The 21,977-nt window shown below is 38.4% G+C and overlaps 1 protein-coding gene and 1 non-coding gene across 2 annotated transcripts in view; one reads left to right on the top strand and one right to left on the bottom strand.

The window, feature by feature from the left end:
* Positions 1-272: 272 nt before the first annotated feature.
* Positions 273-21,977, bottom strand: part of ABHD3 (abhydrolase domain containing 3) — a 37,975-nt gene continuing 16,270 nt past the window's right edge. Inside the window, exons 5-9 of the mRNA XM_029922658.1 lie at positions 10,610-10,722; positions 6,977-7,150; positions 5,297-5,345; positions 5,052-5,217; positions 273-1,132 (exon numbers count right to left, since the gene is read on the bottom strand). Coding sequence (XP_029778518.1) covers positions 954-1,132; positions 5,052-5,217; positions 5,297-5,345; positions 6,977-7,150; positions 10,610-10,722 — 681 coding nt within the window. The 3' untranslated portion in view covers positions 273-953. The remainder of the gene's footprint in view (positions 1,133-5,051; positions 5,218-5,296; positions 5,346-6,976; positions 7,151-10,609; positions 10,723-21,977) is intronic.
* LOC115278570 lies at positions 16,486-16,637 on the top strand. Its single transcript, XR_003902974.1, has one exon. It is a non-coding gene; the product is annotated as a small nucleolar RNA SNORA62/SNORA6 family (small nucleolar RNA).

The raw sequence follows: 21,977 nt of genomic DNA, 5'->3' as shown, positions 1-21,977 counted from the left end.
TCTTTGATGACACCAGTAACCCTTACACCATCTCTTGTCGACCTGAAGACAGTTCATTATGCTAGATAATTAAATATCCTAATTCCTAAGTCACTGTTAGACAAGTTTCCTGAAGCTGAAAGGATCTGTAGTTGGTACAAATGGTGTGAACCCCATATTCTGGAAACAGTGAAATAAAACAGTTTAAATATTTCTTATTAATGCATTCATGGAATTTTCATAAATTAATTTCTAGGGATTACTTTTTTATAAAGACTCACAAAGAAACAATGTAAAATGATAGAATTTATTTTAATATATTGATATATACGTATACACATGTGCTATTTTAAAAATAAGCATGTAAACTATAACTGTTATAAAACATAAATCAGCCTTAATTTAATATTATAAGAGTAAAAGAGCATGTATAGAAGTCAATCTAACATTTTTGCATTTGTCTTTCAAAGTTAGAATACACAAAAGATTTAGCGCACTGTATTTTATCTTATTTCTGTTTTCACATTATTGTCATTGGGTAAAAATACCCTTAGGAATGTGCCAACTTACAACTTACATTCAAATAACCCAAATCTCTTAATAGTTATTAAAGTACCATTAAATCACCTAAAATGAGTAATCTAAAAAAATACTGGCCTAAATTAAAACCCTGAGGAATTAAAATCTTTTTACACAATAGTTTTGGTTAAGTGCAATTCCATGTTTGACTACTTTTTTTAAGGTCATACTTGGTAAGGCATAGTAAAAATAAAATCTACGTAAGTTACAGTCTAAATCTATATTTCATTTCCTGCTACAAAGTTGTTCTGTTTCCCCAAAAAAGTAGTTTTTGCATGTCATTCTGGACCTCTTCACCACCTGCTGGCTTATTTGCTTTATATACAGTAGTTAAGATTTGTGCACTAAGCTGAGCTGCCTTTACATGGTGGTTCAGACAAAATGCACCTAAAGAACTACATGCTAGAGAGTTCATGTCCATGCTCCACCATGGCCTGAACAAACTGCTTGAAGACTCGGTCCATGTAAGTGGACTGCCGTGGCCAGATTCCCTCCAGAAAACCAATATGGCCTCCATAAGAAGTAAGGACCAAAGCAACATTAGGGTTTTGCCTGGCAGTTTCAATTGGAATAGCTTGGAGAAAAAAAGATAAGGGAAGGGGGAGGTAATAGAAGGAAAGGAGAGAGAAAAATATATAATTATTACTGGTTCCTGTTAGGAAAAGTGCATGCTTTTATCATTCCCAATCATTATAAACTGAAACACCATTACATAAATAAATATTTGTAATTAGTATAGCTAATGGAACAAGTCTAATTTACATCAACCATCTACATTCTTTTTCTTTTTGAATTTTTTAAATGCCTATTTATTTTTTGGGGGGGTGTAGGGAGGGACAGAGAAAGGGAGACACAGAATTTGAAGCAGGCAGGCTCCAGGCTTCAAGCTGTCAGCACAGAGCCTGACACAGCTTGAATCCACAAACCGTGAGATCATGACCTGAGCCAAAGTCGGAGTCTTAACTGACTGAGCCACCCAGGCACCCCACAACCATCTACATTCTTATAACAGGTCATGTTTACAGTTACGTACTGAACCATCATTTTTGGAAGAATCAATCCAAGTGTTTAATCATAACATAAAAGTATAAAAAAGCCCAGTCTTGTTTTGAGAAATTAAAGTAAGGTATGCAAGGATTGGTGAATACTTCCATCATGCTATAAGATTCCCACTTAGGTATTATACCAGGAAGAAAAAGAGAGCAACAACTAATCTCATCACTTTTGTGAGAGTTATAAATTCATTATATATGACTTTGGTTAATTTTACATGAAGTTAGATTCCTGAGGGGCCAATTCAATTGTTGGCAATATTAAGGATTTAAAATTATACAATGATTTATATAGTAAAAACATAAATAGATAGCAAAAAAGAGTGGAATAAAATATTCCCAAGTGGTAACAGTGTTTATCTTGGGCTAGTTAAACATTGGTGATTTTTCTTTTTCTTCCTTTTCTGAGTTTCTATTCATAGCAAGAAAAACTTTTATTTTGAAAATATAGTTGCAATATTTAAATAATTCACTAGTAATGACAATCTTTTCATATATTCTACAAAATCTATCCTGAGTAAAAATTTCACTCTAAAGGATGTGAACTAAAGTTGTTTTATTTTTATTTTTTCTCCCACACTTAGGAGTTCAGTGAAAATGTTTTAAGATCTATAATGAATCACAACCTGGCATAAGAAGTGTTTTAATTTCAGGGGCGCCTGGGTGGCTCAGTCGGTTAAGCCTCCAACTTCGGCTCAGGTCAGATCTCACATTCGTGGGTTCGAGCCCCGCATCAGGCTCTGTGCTGACAGCTAGCTCAGAGCCTGGAACCTGCTTCTGGTTCTGTGTCTCCTTCTCTCTTTGCCCTTCCCCCTTTCATGCTCTGTCTCTCTCTGTATCAAAAATAAATAAAACATTTAAAAAAATTAAAAAAAAAGAAGTGTTTTAATTTCAGATACTGCTAAATCTTATCTCCTTAATTGAGGTAAGGAGATAAGATTTAGGTAACAATGTGGTTGTTGCAGTATTTAGACCTTCCTATCTTGGGTGGAGTCTTAAGGGTAAATGAGCTAATTAAAGGTAAGATATCCCTCCCTCTTCTCCCCTCTTCTAATGAAGGAAAGGAAGCTGACTTCCTCTAGGAGAACTGAGACCCTCCCAAGGGTCTTGATGCTGTGCCCAAACTGCAAGTTCAGATGATGCTCTGTTTGACCCTTCACAACACTCCTTGAGAAATAAACTTAGAGATCCTAAATCAAGCCTCAGCAAGCCAAGCCCTTGCCCAAAGGGGTTCTGAACTCACATCCTTAGCCAGCCCCACCCAAAGAGGAGTACTTCCTATCTTGGGATAAGGTGTGTGAGTTGGAGGGGAGGGGCAGGTGAAATGACATACTATTTTTGCTTTTCCTTTCTCACCTCGCATTAAAGGCTTCAAGTTAGAATGCTTCATTTGCCTCTGATGGAATTATTATGAGCCCCAATTTCACACTCTGGATACACTCAGGAATTTCTAACACTAATAGTTACAGTCATATCCGAAGAACAAAAGGCTGTGCCACATCTGAGTCACGTGGAAGATACTAGCTGCCTGCGCTCTCAGAATGCAGACAATTATCTATTATTTCAAGGCGGCAAGACTATCTTAAGGGCTTGGGAAAGAATAGGAAATGATGAGTTTAAATTTCAATCAAATGGGGCAGGTTAAAATGCTGGGAGGTTTGTGTTGGTAAAAAGAAGACTCTATGAAATATTAAAAAAGAAAAAGAAATACTAGACTTTCTTAATCCAATGAATATAGGCTAAATAACCACCATGCAATTCAACTAATGCTAAAGTTCACAGTTTCATTTCTTGGTATGTGGTGAAAGGCCAAAAAGTTCCAGCCATCTAAAATTACTTGTGATTAATCATAAATCACATATAAAATGGCATCCCCTGCAGAGATGATAGGTGATTTTTATTTTTATACACTTGGGAGATGTTCTGAAATTTTGACAACACATATGTGCTCTGTTTGTATTCAGATTAATTTTTTTTAATGTTTTATTTATTTTTGATACAGACAGAGACAGAGCATGAGAGGGGGAGGGGCAGAGAGAGAAGGAGACACAGAACCGGAAGCAGGCTCCAGGCTCTGAGCTAGCTGTCAGCACAGAGCCCGACGTGGGGCTCGAACCCACGAACATGAGATCTGACCTGAGCCGAAGTTGGAGACTTAACCAACTGAGCCACCCAGGCGCCCCCAGATTAATTTTTTTAATGAAGTACTTAGGAATCTGTTTTTAAAGTATTTAGGGGGAAATGAGAAAAAAATGTATAAAAAGCTTTGTGAAATTACATTAGAAAAAAATTAGAGGTCAAGTCTACTGATCCTTATGATGACTTCTAATCATCTTGTATTGCTTCAATGTATGAGCACATGCATACATATCTTTGCTACCAAATTCCATATTTCTTAAATTAAGAGGGCAAGAAAGTTAATTTGGGCATAATTTTTTTATATACCATATCTGGGGGGAAACAAAGACTGCTTTCCTTTCAGATGGGACCAAATATGCTACACTCATTGAGATATTCAAGGATATCATGTTTATAGAGTCTCAAGTTCTCTTCCAGGTTAAAAGGGGTAAAATGTCAAAGCCTTCTGCTTAAGAATCTCAGGAAGAAAAGACAAATATCACAATTGTCTTATAAGGCAAAGATACTATAACATAGTCTGTCCAAAGAACAGTGTATTTGATAAGAAGGAAAGGTTATAAAAAATGAGAATAAGCAAAGTATTTCAGTCATAATTGTTTGTAAACCTCTCACAATGAACTAGATAAGCATCTGTGAAACTGTTGAAGGTGATATCAGAAATTTAGATACTAAACTATGAGTATCTAGCAATTTTTTCTATTGCAGGGGAGAACATTTTATATGACTGATATTTTATTTCTCATTACTGGGTTTCCTTTTTTTTTTTTTTTAAATCATTACTGTGTTTCCTTAAAGAGAACCACATTTTAAAACAGTTAATTCAGGGGCACCTGGTTGAGCATCCAATTTTGGCTTAGGTCATGTTATTATGGTTCATGGGTTTGAGTTCTGGATCAGGCTTGCTCCTGTCAATACACAGCCCCCTTCAGATCCTGTCCTCATTGCTCTCTGCACTTCCCCCACTGGTGTGCGCTCACTGTCTCTTTCCCTCACAAAAATAATTAAACATTTAAAAAGAACCCAGTGGGGGCGCCTGGGTGGCTCAGTCACTTAAGCGTCCAACTTTGGTTCAGGTCATGATCTCGCAATTTGTGGGTTCGAGCCCTGCATCAGGTTCTGTGCTGACAGCTTAGAGCCTGGAGCCTATTTCAGATTCTGTTATCTCCCTCTCTCTCTGCCCCTCCCCTGCTCTCACTCTGTCTCTCTTTGTCTCAAAAATAAACTTTGTAAAAATTTAAAAAATAAAAATAAAAAGAACCCAGTTAATTCATGTCAAAATGTACACAAATAAGTTAATTTTACCATGACTTGGTGAGAAAACATCATCCACAGAATTCAGACACAACACTGGAATTCCTACTGATTTTAGTCTCCGATTAGGGCTGGCATCAGTATAATAATCATCAATTGTTCGGTATCCAAACATGACTGAAGTAAATCGCTTATCAAACTCTCTGATGGATTTAGCCTGAAAAATAAAAACGGATTATTTCTACTCCTGGAATCCGAAGAGGAAATCAAAATATTACATAAAGTTTCTCTCCTACCTTCATGACATGATCCATGTCGATTTGTTTTACAAACATATGCCGGTGCCTGCAACAAAATAGTTTCATAGGTAAAAAATAAGGTAAAAAAATTAAGGATATTGCTATTTCAATCAGACCTAAAATACATAATAATAAATAACAAAACAGTCTAACACAGGGCACAAAGTTGCTACTTAATACCTATTTACTTAATCAGACTTAGCAGGAGTACATTGATATTTACCCTGAAGACATTTTGAAGAGTACTTTTTTCTTTAAGGATATTGAACTAGTTTTGTAATAATAAATGTAAGTATTGTTTCATAACAAGTTGTACTACACACTGCTGCAAATTAAATCAATTTGGCTGAAAAGGTCTTACTTAAGCCAGAAGCTTTCAATTGGATAAACTCCGTAAAGACATTATTTTTAAGTTGCTATATTGAAAATTAAAAGTTATGTTTTGTATACTTATTTTTTAACTGGTGGTCATTTTTCTTTCTTTCTTTTTAAAAATATTTTATTTACTTATTTAAATTTTAAGTAAGCTCTATACCCACTGTGGTGCTTGAACTCATGACCCTGAGACTAAGAGTCGCATAGCTCTACTGACTGAGCCATTCAGGCAACCCTAAATGGTGGTCATTTTTCTTATAGAACTAATATTCAATTCAAATCTTTCACTTTTCTTACTACTGTGCCCCATTTCAGTGATGAGTAATTAGTGATTTAATTTTTAATATTTTAATCAATATTTTATAGTCAACATCTATAATTTAATAAGTAGGTTAAGTTTAATCCAATGTTTAATGTCAATTTTTGGGATACCTATGGTTTTCAAGAAGTCATGTACAAATTAACTGTACTTTTTATTTAGTGTTTATATTACACTGATCAATTCACCTAAAAATAGATGGTAATAGTCATCAAAATAGAAACAGAGACACCTCTGTTCTTTGTTATCACACCAATTTAAATGTTAAAAGATATACAAACAATTCCAGAAAAACTAATGCAAACATAGTATTCTGATAAGAAATGTGTGGGCTGAAAATATCCAAGTGCATTTCCCAAAGCTTCTAAAGCATTTTACATTTGCAAGCATATGCTTAAGAAACTACATTATTCAGCACTAAAAACACTTAATACATTGCTTACTACCTAGGAAACAGGTACTGATAAGATTAGTAACAGGTAGAAAATCCAGGGAAACAGTATATAATGTTATTCAACACATTCCACGCTAATACTTTTAGTCCTTTAGAATAATTTAGAACAGTGACCTTCAAAGTGGGGACACATTCCCTAGGGGTTGTACAAGACTGTGCACTGGGATACAGAAAGAAACCATTACAACTTTTATCTATATTTTTAGCTTATACTTAAACCCTTTATTTTTGTATATATTTATAACAAAGGATATTTGAATTAGTAAATGATATAACGCAAACATAAATGTACAAATATTAGGAGTGTTATACTTTACAACTTTTTTCTGTTGGGGCATGTAATCCAAAAAGTTTGAAGATGTCAGATTTTATTTTTTTTATTTTTTTTTTCCATAATATTTTATTGTCAAATTGTTTTCCATACAACACCCAGTGCTCTTCCCCTCAAGTGCCCACCACCATCACCACCACCTGTCTTCCCCCCTCCCCCCTCCCCCCTGAAGATGTCAGATTTTAAAAGATGACTCACTTATTAACTGAAGACTGGAGGCAGGTTGTCAAATAGTAATTAAAAAGCAGCCAGTTGAGTGGTTTCTCCAATGATTCAGAACAAGCAAAAGTATTCCAACCGACTGAAAAAGTTGCAGCTGCTTTCAATGGAGTTTTTGGCCCAATTTTGCCCAGGTAATTCAAAAGCAGCATACTAAAATGGGGAGAAACAGGAAACTTAGTGATGAATTTGTTGTATCTCTCAAGACATTCAATTTCTTTTTTTTTTTTTTTTAAGCTTTTGAGAGAGAGAGAGCAAGCGGGGGAGGGCAGGGAAAGGAGACAGAATCTCAAGCAGGCTCACACTTATCAGCCCAGAGCCCAAAAGGGTGCTAGAACTCACAGAACGTGAGAGGGTGACCTGAGCTGAATTGGACGCTTAATTGACTGAGCAACCCAGTGCTCCCAGGAGACTGTTTCTAATGTCCAGGCTACACAGATTTTTCAAAATGATATTGAGGGTTTATTAAAAATATGCAAATCTGTGTGGGCTCCTGGTTCTCGCTGAGCCCTTGCCCTTTAAAGTAAGTCTCTAAAAGGCTCGCTAGTATACAGTTAGACTTTCTGAGTTGTGGCAGAGCTTTTGGCCCCCGAATCACTTATTTTCTCTTCCTACTCTTTCCTATTTTTTTGTTCTTATCTATCACACATTTCCCAATTTTACTTTAATCCCATCAATTTTTCCAATTTTATTCTACTTCTATTCTGGTAAGGGGAACAAGAATGCGGTTTAATCTAAGACTAATGTCAGAAATCTAAGTTTACCACTGCCAACTAAGAAAAGGGACAATAGCTTAAATTCTGCTTCTCATTATATTTTCCATTCTTCATTTATCCAATTGCTGAGGTTCTAAAATAGGAGAAATGAGTAAAAATTCTGTCTCCTTCTCTTTCCCAAACCAATTGGCTTGCAGAGTGAATGTGATGAGGTTTTAGATCAAAAGTGGAGATTCTGTTTTGTTTTTGTAAATGACACTTAATAATGACTGTACTCCTAAAATAATAATAATAATAATAATAATAATAATGATGATGACTGTACACCTGGTAAAAGGTTCTGTAGTTCACTAAAGTTATTTAAAGAATAATATTCATTCTCCTACAAGGGTTCATTCTAGGATCCTAGTTATGGTGGCTCTATTCTTTGTCTTGAAGTCAGAGCCAGCATGTCAGTCAGATAATGGGCAAACTGGAAATTTGGAAAGGAAGCTCTCAGGACTGGAAGGATCAGTAGTATCCAGGACAAGGTAGGGGGGGATACTCCTTGGCTATTATTCAGGAGTAAAATAATACCAAGATGCTACTCCAAAAAAGTTTGTTTTACTTTGACAGAAAAAGGACTCCATTTTTTTTTTCACCAAAAGACAGAGAGAAAGAATCCATGAATTAAGAGATTAAGAGGCATATCAACCCCAACGCACAACCTTATCTGGTTCCTGACTCAAACTGTAAAACCATCAACCAAAAATCAAAGAAATGTGACACTGACAAAGTATTTGATTTGATGATTTTTAGAAACTTAGTTTTCTTCAGGTGTGATAATGTGATAATGGTAATGTGTGTGCGCTTTAAAAAGAAATTACCTTTCAGGGGTACCTACTGAAATATTTATAAATGATATACGAGATTTATTTAAGATAATCAGAGTTGGGGAGGAATGGAGGGTAAGACTATTAACAAGATTATCCGTGAGTTGATAATTATTGAAGCTGCCTGAAGAAGGTTGATTTTTGTTGAAACCAGTTTATTAGTATATATGAGAGATTATTATACTCTTCACTTTTATGTATACTTAGAATTTTCTACACATTCCTTAAAGCTTGTTTATCATCTCATTGGGAGACTGAAACTTGACTGGTTCTAGAATGACACAGATTCCTTGGCTAGACCCAGTTCTGGCTTAAATTTCCTACTCAGTCCCAGGCATCACAGGTATGGGGATTAACCCAGTCTATAAAGGCACTGGACATTAGGATCTTCCACAGACTACACTTTTGTCTGTTGCATTTCCAAAAAAAAAAAAAAAAAGTGTCAAGCTGTAAAACATCCCCAAATGGTAAGCCCACTTGGGAACGTGTCAGAGTGCTAGGCAACTAGAAAGGGTGCTTCCTTCAAACAATTTACAAGACATTAATATTCAATCAGCTGCAAAGGCTAACGGTCAAGTTCTGCCTTCAGGCACTGAGGCTTCAAAGGGACATGAATAGGCTTTTCCCAGGAGCTTCTGAATAGAGACTCTGGGCCTGTTTATGTAAGGTCTGGCCTTTAAAAAGTCAAGAATTTATATGATTAAGGGAGAAAGTTCAGCTGGCACTCTGTCCTCTACGGTTCACATTATGGAGCAAAGGAAAGAAGTACGCTGAGCACAATTCAGAGACTCTGCCTGGGTTTTCTGCACTGTTTCAGATTTCTTCCTTTAGTAGGTCAAGTCAGACCTTCCATGCTAATGTAAGAAATGTATTCTTTTCTTCTTAGTTTTATGTTTATCAGATTCTAAAAAGCTGTGATTAAAGACTATTTTTCAGAACCTATCATTTGTAAAGCCTATTCATTTTCAGGTAAATATACTCCTAAGCTGTTCTGAATGGCAGATAAATCAATAACAAAATTAAGAAAAAATATCACTTTCTATTTCATGTGTTTGCTGATTTAAAAAAGTAGTTTTGGATAAGGGCTGAGGGAATCTAAGCATGGTAAAATGCCAGGTAATTAAAATTTTGGGTTTTACTAAGTTCATAATCACAAAGAACTATTAGCGGAAATGAGTAAACATGGCACAAATGTTCCAAATAATCCCCAATGTAACTGCAAGAATTCATATGCTTAAAATAGCACCTGGAGTAGGGTTAACAATGAAACTTCATAGTTTCGGGAGAGCATTCCAGGGTAGGTCCATCTGCCCAGCAACACAACAAAACAAACAAAAACACCACCACTTGGAGGAAAACAGTTTTGAAGGTCTCTTCAGCTGGAGAGAGCAAGCAGTGATTATTTCTAAGACTGGAATGATGAAAGTCAGACTACAGTGTCAGCTTCCTGTGTGGTGCGGAGGACACACAGGGGCAGCGAGCAGTACACCAGGGACTCTGAAGGTCAACATGGCAGCGGCTGAGTGATGGGAATCAGCATCGTGGGATTCCAACAAGCCTTCAAGCTCAGAAAACCCTAGTACCCCAAGAAGATACTTGTATCATTTTCACCACAGAGGCCGGTTGCTAAGGAAAAATTAAAAGTCACCTGAATTTATTCCTTCATTCATTCGACTATACATAGTGAAATAAGACAAAAATAATCAAACATTTATTTTAAAATGTCTATGTAGCTTATAGTGTTCTGAAAGAAGCAGATTGTAAGACCACTTCTGTCTCAGACATTTTATTAAAATTTTTTTTAAATTCTATTTATTTTGAGAGAGAGAGAGCACAAGTGGGGTAGGAAGAGAGAGCAAGGAAGAGAAAGAGAATTCCAAGCAGGCTCCATGCTCTCAGCACAGAGCCTGGAATGGGCCTTGAACTTATGAAACCATGAGATCATGACCTAAGCTGAAACCAAGAGTTGGCGCCTAACCAAATGAGCCGACCCCGTCAGACATTTTAGAAAGGGAAAACCTTACCCTCCCATTGAAACCCCTGCTGCCAGGAAAGGAGCAGAAGGGTACAGACTGTGCACATGGTGAATAACTGTCTCCAAGTCTTCAGTGTTAGAACAACAGTAAGTCCTGGGTGTCTGTAAGCAGAGACAGGTAAAGCACAAAATTTAAAATCATGAGGTTAATGGTTTGCATAATGCAGAAATGTAAAAAGAGCAAGAAGACATAAGCATGAGAAAATAACCTCTGCACATACGATGAATAATAATAACTTACCATGTTCATATCTTGCAGTTCTCATATTCCAGATAAGGCCAACACTATCCAAGTTGGCACTGACCAGAAGACTTTGGTCATGCAAGGAAGGCTTGACAAAAATAGGGCAAGACTAATACAAATACCTTAAACAGAATACACAGTACCAAACTCAAATGTGTCTCTAATTTAACAAGAACAGGGTCAATTTAGAAAGAAAAAGTGAAAAATTACACTTTTATTTTGAAAAAAAATTATGCTTGACAAAGGCAAAGTAATCCGTTAATTAAAAAAGCAAGCAAACAAGAGACTTTTTGATAATGCCACAACAATCTTAAATTGTGGCTGCTTTCTAACTGGGGAACTGTGGTTGGTTGTTTGGTTTTTTTAATTTTTAATGTTTCTTTATTTTTGAGAGTGAGACAGAGAGACAGAGCACCAGTGGGGAACGGGCAAAGAGAGAGGGAGACACAGAATCTGAAGCAGATTCCAGGCTCTGAGCTGTCGGCACAGAGCCGACGCGGGGCTCAAACTCATAAACTGTGAGATCATGACCTGAGCCAAAGTCAGATGCTTAACCAACTGAGCCACCCAGGTGCCCCGGGAACTGTTTTCTTTATCCTGAGTGTGGTCTACCAGTGAGGGAGCGTGTTTTATGGCACTGCCTTCACTCTAGATAAAGCAATTAATTGGATTTATTAATTAATATGTTGGTTTTTAAAAAATTCTTCAAATGTTTATTTTTGAGAGACAGAGCAGGGGAGGAGCAGAGAGAGAGGGAGACACAGAATCCGAAGCGGGCTCCAGGCTCTGAGCTGTCAGCACAGAGCCTGATGCGGGACTCAAACCCACGAACTGTGAGATCACGACCCCAGCTGAAGTCAGATGGTTGAGTGACTGAGTCACCCAGGCTCCCCATTAAATATGCTGTTTTACAATAATATATCCATATAGCACCAGCTGCACTACACTGCTATGAACACTTAAAATGTTAAAATATGTAAAGCTGATTATGCCTCAATACATAATGCATTAAAACAAATGGTTTTCATGTGAACTTCATATCAATAAGGGCTCTGTTTCCAGCAGGAAAGCTTTATAAATGCTTTGTCTGAGCTGTGGGAGGAGAGGGCAGTCTTCTCTGTAGAATAAATGAGACTGTGTATATGAATATTTGTGAGTATGTATATGTGAGATAAAATAACTAGAAATTGAATAACATGGAGAGGAATCTGGTAACATTGCTTTAATAAAATCAGCTACCTATACTATCCTGACTTTATTATTTCAATAATCCAGGATCGCAATAGGAAAGTCATGTTTGCCCACCATTCAATCACTAATGAGAAGCTTAAGAAAGCCACAATTTTTAATGATTCCTCCAAGTAATCTCAAACCTAAAACACTACACATTGTCTACTATTATCTTTTTGAGGTGTGCAAATGTGAAACTCTCCAAACAAGAGAGTTAACCTAATAAGATTTACAATGGTGAACAATTATTAAATAATTAAATTTGTGTCTATAAAACACTGTACAGGTGCCCCTGTACTCTATTTATTAAAAAAATGTTTTTTAATGTTTATTTATTTTTGAGAGAGAGAGAGAGAGAGAGAGAGAGAGAGACAGTGCATGAGCAGAGGAGGGGAAGAAACAGAGGGAGGCGCAGATTCCAAAGCAGGCTCCCAGCTCTGAGTGTCAGCACAGAGCCCGACACGGGGCTCGAACTCACAGACCACGAGATCATGACCTGAACTGAAGTCAGGCACTTAACAGACTGAGCCACCCAGGTGCCCCTAAGCTGAGACACTTTAAAAATACTTTGATTTAAATGCATTTGAGGGGCACAAATTCAATGTAAAATCTAAATGGAATAATATCTACTTCCATGCTCATTCATAGTGACTGGACGATTTGTCACAAGAATTTAGGTGAAGAATCCTTCCTTGGAGTTTTTATTACATATGAGTCTATTCATAGTGTGTAGGTTTAAAATTTCTGAATTATTTATGACAGTCATAAACATGTACTCTTGTTATGTAGGCCTCAAGTACGTGTGCACATGTACAAACACATGCACACACACGGGTACACATGAACATACACTAAGAATTAGGGTATGAGAAAAATGGCCTGTGGAGAATAATTAAGACCAGAGAATCTAAGTGCCAGGAAGGACCTGGTTCCTTATTTACACGTGAGAAAATTGAGACTCAGCAAGGTTGAGTAATTTGCCAAAGGTCACAGAGTAGCAGAGCCTGGATCACATGTTTGTAATAAGTAAAGTAATTCCTGTAAGGCATCAGGATTCCATGAGGAATTTAATTAATAAATCAATATCTGGTACCCTCAGATATAGGAACTGATTTTTCCATAAATGGTTTTCTCCAGATGGATTAGGATTACATTAAGATCAAAACTGTCAATACTGGCATGGACCAAATCTGCCAGAACTCTGAAACTCAGCAAATCTACAGCTTTTCCAGCATGATCTGTCTCCTGCCAGCTGCTCCCTCGGCTTCTGTAAGGGCACTATCCTGTTCTCTTCCTGCTGCTGGCTTTCCATTTCCTGCCTGGTTCCTGTCATTCTTCCCAGAACCCTAATGTGACTACTCATTCCCAAAAGTCTTCTCTTAGGCCTCCATCTGCCTCTCTGATCAATACCCAGTTCCTAGGGTAGGTAGGTCTTATCTGCCTCCATGGCTTCATCAAAACACTGCTAGGCAATGACCAAACCAACTCTCCACCCACTTACCTTATCTTGAGCTTTGGACCCAAACTTCCAAGTGCTAACAGTCAGCTTCACTATCGTATTCTGTCAGTACTTCAATCTTAAAATGCCTAAAAGTACACTCTTCTCTTACAAAAACTATAATGCTTCTCTTAACTTTCTACTTCCAAAATTTTTTTATATTTTTTAATGGGAAGAAAGACTTAATTTTTTAAAAAATTTTAACATTTAGTTTTTGAGAATGTGAGAGACAGAGTGTGAGCAGGGAAGAAAGAAGAGAGAGGGAGACACAGAATCCGAAGCAGGCTCCAGACTCTGAGCTGTCAGCACAGAGCGTGAAGTGGGGCTTGAACTCAGGAACCACAAGATCATGACCTGAGCCGAAGTCAGCCACTTGACCTACTGAGCCACCCAGGTGCCCCTTAACATTTTTTTAAAGAGAGAAAATGTGTGTGTGCATGAGTAGAGGAGGGGAAAAGGGAGAGAGGGGTAGAGGGGGAGCGAGAAAGAATTTTAAGCAAGCTCCATGCTTGGTGCAGAGCCCAGTGCAAGGCTCGATCTCATGACTGTGAGATCATGACCTGAGCCAAAATCAAGAGTTGGACACTTAACCAACTGAGTCACCCACGTGCCCCCTAACTTCCCATTTTTTAAAAAACACTTATATTTTCCTAGTTAAAACCGTAAGTGCCAATGCCTTCTTCCTCTCCCTTAATCTTATAGCCAATAAACTGTCAAGTGCTCTAGCTTCTTCCTCCTCAGCATCTTTTGCAGGAAATACCAGAAACCCCTTCTTTCCACTGTAGTAAAGGCCTCATATGTTAGATTCTCTTAGAAGAGCCCCTGAGACAGGATGTGAGTGCAAGCAATTTATTTGGAAGGCAGTACCAGGAAGCACCAGGAGGGAGAGGTGAAGTGAGTCAGGGAAGGTAGGAAGTCAATAAAGCATGTGTGACTAAGCAGTCTGTGGCTGTGGGCAACGGGGACCCAATCCTCTGAGGCACTGTGGCAGACTGTGTGAATATGCCTCAAAATTATCCAAATGAGTGGTGAGATAGCTGGGTTCCGCCAGATCCCTTCAGCCACTGGCTGAAGGTTGTTAACTCCCTGCAGGGAGTCCAGCAGGCTCCGCACCAAGAGGCCTCCAGTCAAAAGATGTGAGTGCCTGCAGGTAGAAGCCATCAGGTAGGCATGCATGGGAATGGTTAAGTGCCAGAGGATGAGGATGTGACAAAAGTATGGCACCAGCTGTCTTGGCTACCAGGCCTTTCCACCTCTCACTGGAACTGCTGCAGTAACGTCTTCACTAGTTAACTCCCAGTCCTTCCTTATAACCATCCATGATCATATCTCCCACTCGCTGACAGACTGATCTTCCTAAAGAACAATTCCAGCTCTAATCATGACAGTATTTTTGCTTAAAATTCTTCATTAGCTTTCCACTGCTGACTGACTGAAGGACAAATTCTTCTGCCATGTATTCAAGGCCTTCCACAACATGTTGAGCCACTTTTCCAGCTCTGTATTTTACTATTTCTTCATAGGTACAGATTCAGGTCAGTAAGACACCACTATCACTTTGTTACTGGGCTCATATTATCCTTGTCACCTGTGTGAACTTCATCTGCCAAGTGTCCTTCACTGTCAAGGCATGAAATCATGCCTTGATTTAATGTCAGAGAAAAGGCAAGACTTGGCCCCTGGTCTCCACGATCTCACAGCCTTTCCCAATTCTAACCCTAATTGTCCCAGCCAGTCTGCTCCCAGACTGTACTGTCTATTACTATCTTTCTCACCAGTCAATAAAATGCTTGTCCAAATTGAACTAAAATACACAGGACTGAAAAATTAGAAGACCTGATGAGTAATTTCTGATATGCAAAACTATGTGGTTATATCACATGACCTTTTGCTACTTGATGGTTCCAACTGGAAACATCATAGCCTTTCTTTTGTCAGAGGACTTGAGTCTCACTAAAGCAAGGATTCATCCATGACACATAGCAAAGACATTAAGGGGGGGGCAATACATAGAATCAGTGGGGCTGGCAGACATGTCCTTCAGGTCTAAAAATATAACAGCAGCTTTTTAGACAAAACGTTAGTTAATTCTCAGTTGCTAGGGCTACTAATGCAACCAACAACTAATCCTATTGCAGTAATTCCTGTCTTTTTCCATGCTTCCAGAACAGAGGTAGAGTAAGCCATATCTAATGAGAAAAGGGATTAAGGGAGACCTCACAGGATTCAGCTGGATGGTGAAAACGCCTCTCACATGTGGATGTGAAAGGTTTTCTGGAAAAATGAAAAATCTAAAGGATAGATAACCTTCCAGGTGTAAATATTTTATAAGTTACAATGATTTGAAATAATTACAAGCCAAGATTGTTCAAGTTGTTCAACTGCAGCTATGATCAGAAGGAAACAATAGTAATTTGTTTAATGGCTTTTAGAAGTTAGTTTTAACAAAGTCATCAAGAGAATAATGAAGTAAAATGAATTCTTATTCACACATAATAGATGGGAAAAGATAAAGCATATATTTTATATTTATCTATGGACTACATATAATCTATCCTTAATCAACTTCCAAAAAGAAGACAAACTGAGTTCTCCCTAACCTGAAAGAGAATTTTCCTGTCCTGATTTAGAAGTAATTTGTTTTTAAATGAAGATTTCATTTAAAAACAGGTTTGGTTTTTTTTCTGGTCTAGAAACAAATTGATATTCATCCTGTTAATCAGGTAGCCTTACTCTCCCTAGCTATTCTGGGAGGAGATTAATTTGCTAATCTGCGGTGGAAGCCATAACCCAGGGCCGTCCTCTCAGTGCTGGAGCTGCCACACATCCAACACTGAACCCGGCAGCTAAGATTTTGGTTTTCCATCCAGTAAAATGAAAACTGAGAAAGGTATCTGAATATCTTTTAAAAAAACATTTCAATTTTGGCTGGCCAATGAACTCACAAGTATAGGTAGTGTGCTACATGAGCGGCAAGACTTTTGCTAAAACCACAAGGGTCTCTGGCCCAGTGAATGGAGTCTGATAGTAATTCTTGCTACAAGAAGGAAAAAAAATCATTTCAATTTCACTTTTATTTTATTGTAATGCCTAATAATCATCAGGAGCTTAGAATCCCTCATTTCACAGCCTTCCTCTCTTATTTCCTCTCCTGTACCAAAATATTGGACAAGATGTTGCTTAAAGGAGCTCTGCGACTCTTCTATGCATGTAGGTCCCCAGAAGAAATAATCCTTCCATCAGAGGACTAATCATGCTTTTTTGTTTGTTTGTTTTTAACGAGGTTCTGCACCCAGTGCAGAGCCCAATATGGGGCTTGAACTCACAACCCTAAGATCAGGACCTGAGCTGATATCAAGAGTCAGACTGACTGAGCCAACCAGGTACCCCTAATCATGCTTTTTAACTGATCTCTGCAGCATGTTGTTGTTGCTGCTGTTTTGTTTTCATTCTATCCACTCTAGGACGAGTACCTAGTTATTTGCTCAAATTGTTGTTAGGAAAATTGATCTTATTTTTGGAAGATGCATTTGTTAAATAAGGAGTCAGAGGAAACAACAGTATGCATACGTAAATCAAACTAGCATTTTAACAAATAATCATTTTACCTAGTCATTGAGAGACATATAAAATGACCAAGTGTCTAAGTGTACCTGGGGCTTGGATCCTTTCGTGAAATAACTAGTCACAAAATGAAGGGCCCCAGGAAATCTCCTGGCCACCTCTGATGACCTATGTGCTACATTCCCACTGGTGTTCTACATGGCTACATGCAATGCAGTCATGCTCCACAGTTACACCAATAAATGACCACAGTTTTGTTAGTGGCTTAGAGCAGATCAGCCAGGCAGACATGAGTTACCTTTGGTCCAGACTCCTAAAAAGCCAATCTCAGGCCTGTCCTGGCTGGGTTTGGGGCCAGAGGGTTCTAAGGGAGGCTGCCACCTTCCAGCAGTTTGCAGGCCTGCCTGTACTTTAGACTCACTGGGAAGCGTTAAGACAAATCACAGACACTTGGACTCTACCCCAGACCAAATGAATCAGAATCTCAGGGTAGGGGGGATGGGGTCCAGGGATCAGTAGTTTCTTAAAGCTTCCCAGAGGATTCTAATGTGCAGCCAGGGCTGAGAACCAAATGCAAAGAGCAGGAGAATAGAGAAAAAGGGTGAGAGCAGAAAAATAGAGAAATAGGGTGAGAGCTGAGCCAAGAGAGGAGGAGGCTGCAGTGACAGGAATGATAAAATGATCTAGAGCTACTTGCGAAGAAGGAAATCTAGTGCTACAGGCATTCTTTGTAGTGCACAGGGAAGTGCTGTCAAACATCACGTATCTTATAGGATCACCTGGCACATATAAAGCATTCAATAAATGGTGGGTATTAAATTACTGTTATTATTCCTATAAATCCTTTAATTATTTAGTAAACATTCTTAATTTTTTTTGAGAAAGAGAGAGCACACATGCCAGCAGGGTAGAGGGGCAGAGAGAGAGAGAGAGAGAGAGAGAGAGAGAGAGAGAGAGAGAGAGGAGAGAGAATCTTAAGCAGGCTCCACTCTCGGCACGGAGCCCAACTCAGGACTGGATCCCATAACCCTGGGATCATGACCTGAGCCAAACTCAAGTGTTGGACGTTCAACCAACTGAGCCACCTAGTTAAAAATTGTTTAACTACAGAGAATTGTACAATCCTTTGTGTACCAACCACCTACAAAAGTCGGTATTGCTGAACTGGACCTATCAACGTGAGGAAAACATTCTAAAGGATTCAACGCATACATACCCACATCTGGCTGAGTTCAGCCTTCCTGGGTTGTTCTGACTGGAGTGGAAGGAGTTGTTATTTTTGGAGCATTTAGGAAACAGCAGACTTGAATGGGATACAATGGAAGTTAGCAGGAAGGTACTGAGTATAGGAAAGACAGAGTATGAGGCTCACAAGTCATCTGTGTTCTAATCAGCCCTGCTCTGTATGTTCCTCCTCCATCAGACCATAGGAAGATCTTAATCCCTTCAGAATGCCTCCTTCAGGAAACCGGGCTCAGGAGGGGACAGAGTCCTACATCCGTCCCATCCCAGTAGCCTCCACGAAAAGCAAAGGTGGTAAAGCTCAGTGGTAAACAAGAGCAGATTTCTCTAGATCTGAGTCCTTAATAAACTACCCATTATCTAATGTTAAGGTAGGAACCATGTTGTTGAACTCCTTTTATCTCTAAGCCCAGATTTTCAGGCTGATTTGACTTAAAGTCAGTGCTGAAAGGTAAAGACATTCCAACAAACAGCCTGAGTTCCTGCCCTGAGCCCCACTAATCAGTTTTATAACCTCAGGCCTGTCACCCCACTCTTCCAGAGGCATGCTCATCTAAAAAATGAGCTTTTCAGGATTAGAGGATCTCTGAAGCAAAGCTGCTCAAAGTGCCAGGCCGGGATGAGATAAGCGCTGGTGTCAGAATGTAAAATAAGCACACCGCTTCTCTCACCAAGAAGAGTACTGCTAGGAGAGGGGAAAATCGGCTCACTGCGACAGTGTGCTTGGAGCTGAAGGTGGTTTACATTCTGTCGCAGTCCCTCGTCCTGTCAGGGGCTGGTGTCAGAGCATTTGAGAAATGGAATAATAGATCCACAAAACTACACTTTGAGCAGAGCCTGCCTTAAAGTATCTTCCAGCTTCTGCTCCCTGCTACTGGCTCTTCTTTACCTGCAGAGCTGGTGCTAACTTGAACTGGGAAGTGCCTGAAGGCTTTTCTTTTTCAAGCTTTATGAGACATGAGTCACATGTGATACAATTCACCTACTTAAAATGTAGGACTGCCTGACTGGTTGGCTGGAGGAGTGGAGGAAGCACATGCAGCTCTTGATCTCGGGGTCCGTGTAGAGATTACATAAACTTTAAATAAATAAATAAATAAATAAATAAATAAATAAATAAATAAATAGTACTATTCATGGTTTTAGTATATTCAGAGTTGTTCAAATACCACCACAATTTCAGAAAAGGACACCCTCTACCACTAGCAGTCACTCTCCCTCCCCTAGCCCTAGGCAACCACTAATATACTGTCTGTCTCTATTGATCTGCCTTATCTGCCTTTTCTTAATATTTTATATAAGTGGTATATACAACATGTGATCTTGTGTGACTGGCTCCTTTCACTTAGCGTAATGTTCTCAAGGTTTGTCCATGTTACAGCAATATCAGTACTTCATTCTTTTTTCAATGCTGACCAGTATCTACTGATATGGATATACCACATTTTCCTTACCCATTTGTCCATTGACGGACATCTGGGTTCTTTTTACCATTCATTTTGGTTAATATGAATAATGCTGCTATAAATATTCATGTACAAGTTACTGCGTGAACATATATTTTCATTTCTCTTGGTTATATACATAGTAGCGGAATTGCTGCGTCATATGGTAATTCTATGTTTAACTTTTTGAGAAAGTGCCAGACTATTTTCAAAGGTGGCTGTTTTCCTCCTGTGCCTAGAGACACAGAGGTCTGTATGATTCTATAACCAAAAAATGGGGCCACTATATAGCTTCCAACAAATTCCTTTTTTATTTATTAAAAAAATGTTTATTTTTGATAGAGAGAGGGAGAGTGCGAGCAGGGGAGGGCAGAGAAAGAGGAAGACACAGAATCTGAAGCAGGCTCCAGGCTCTGAGCTGTCAGGACAGAGCCTGACACGGGGCTTAAACTTATAAGCCATGAGATCTTGACCTGAGCCAAAGTCAGAAGCTTACTTAACTGAGTCACCCAGGTGCCCCAGTAAATTGTCATTCCTAAACTAAGATGGAAACATGATACTTCATAAAGTAATTACAAATATTAGGGAGTTTGTGGATAACTTAGATTTCTGGATTCCTACCCTTGAAAACCCATCTGCAGAGAACAAGAAAAGGTACTATCTACCTCAGGGGCTCCAATTTGAGCAGGAACATTTGAGTCTGAATCTACTGAGACTAGGACTCTCTGTCTTCTATAGCAAATGGCCCCAGGGAGGACAATGTGCATGCTTTTACTTCTTAATGAGCAAGGCATTTCTCCTTTTCTACAACACTACAATGTGTAATTGGAAATGAGGACAGTACGGAGGTGGAAAATTTCTTTCTTATTCTCCTCTGCAGGAGTCATAGTAATTCCTATGAATTCTAAGTATATCACCAACATATTTGGTAAAACTTGTCCTTTCACATTTCTTCCACTCCTAACAGAACTGCTTACTCTAAATTCCATTTCACCTTTGCTAGCTCTTTTGGGTTAATTTCAGTTAGAGACAGTGCCTTCCTGTTTGATCTTTGCTGATTCATCTTTTGTTCTTTTTTATGCCTATAGGAAGTTCTTACTTTCTGTGGGTCTGAGCTACATTAAATCCTGTCTGGAACAAGGTGAGGTATAAGTGTACACAGAGTTCCTTTAGCTTGAAACAGAAATTGTTCACAGATCTAAGGATTATCAAGGGATCTAAATATCAAAACTAGCTCTAATAATCAATATTGGCATCCTGTTTTGTGATCCATTAGGGTACAAAAAGTATATATTAAATTATAATTAATTACTCCCTTAAATTTCTTTTTTAAAGTTGTTTTAAAACATATAATTGTAGCTATATTTTGGTCATTTTACATCTTTATTCTTTTTTTTAAGTTTTTTAAATTTACTTTGAGAGAGAAAGAGAAAGTGAGCGAGTGAGCTGGGGAGGGGCCTGGGGCTCAAACTCACATACCCTGATCCTTTCATGCACTGGCAATCCCTTTCTTTCTGTAGCCTGTACATCTCTCCTGAGGCCCTAACTAGTATATCCAACTGTTTACTAGAAATTTCCACCCGGATGATCTCAAAGCACCCTAAACATCTGAAACTGAATTATTTTATTATTATACCAAAAAATCTCATAAATTACTCTGTTTCCTATTTCAGCAAACGTAAGAGTCTTTTACCAGTCAGCCAAGCTAGAAATGTCAACCTTGACTCTCTTTTCTTCGTTTTCTGCAATTAATTAATATTATTCTTTCTGCCCCATGAATACCCTTCATTTTCATTCTCTCCTCTTCCTCCTTCCTATCACTGTTTTTAAACTCTAGGTAAATCTATTGGTAACTGCTTTCCAACTGGCCTCCGAGCCTCCAGACTCCTTCTCTTCCATCTCTTTTCTACACATTGCTGCTATGGTTCTCTCTCTGAAACATGGATATGATCAGATTATTTTATATGTCAATTTATATCTCAATAAAGCTGGAAAAAATTTTAAATGTCAATGATTCAATACTAGGTTCTACATATTGGGATTCTACATATCACACTTCAAAATCTGGCCCTACCCCTCTAGAAGAATTCCCATCACTTCTTTTTTTTTTTTTTAAGAGAACAAGCCTTTGATT

The sequence above is a fragment of the Suricata suricatta genome, chromosome 14 (genome assembly GCF_006229205.1).
Source record: "Suricata suricatta isolate VVHF042 chromosome 14, meerkat_22Aug2017_6uvM2_HiC, whole genome shotgun sequence".
Taxonomy (NCBI): domain Eukaryota; kingdom Metazoa; phylum Chordata; class Mammalia; order Carnivora; family Herpestidae; genus Suricata; species Suricata suricatta.
This window is presented reverse-complemented; position numbering and strand designations above follow the sequence as displayed.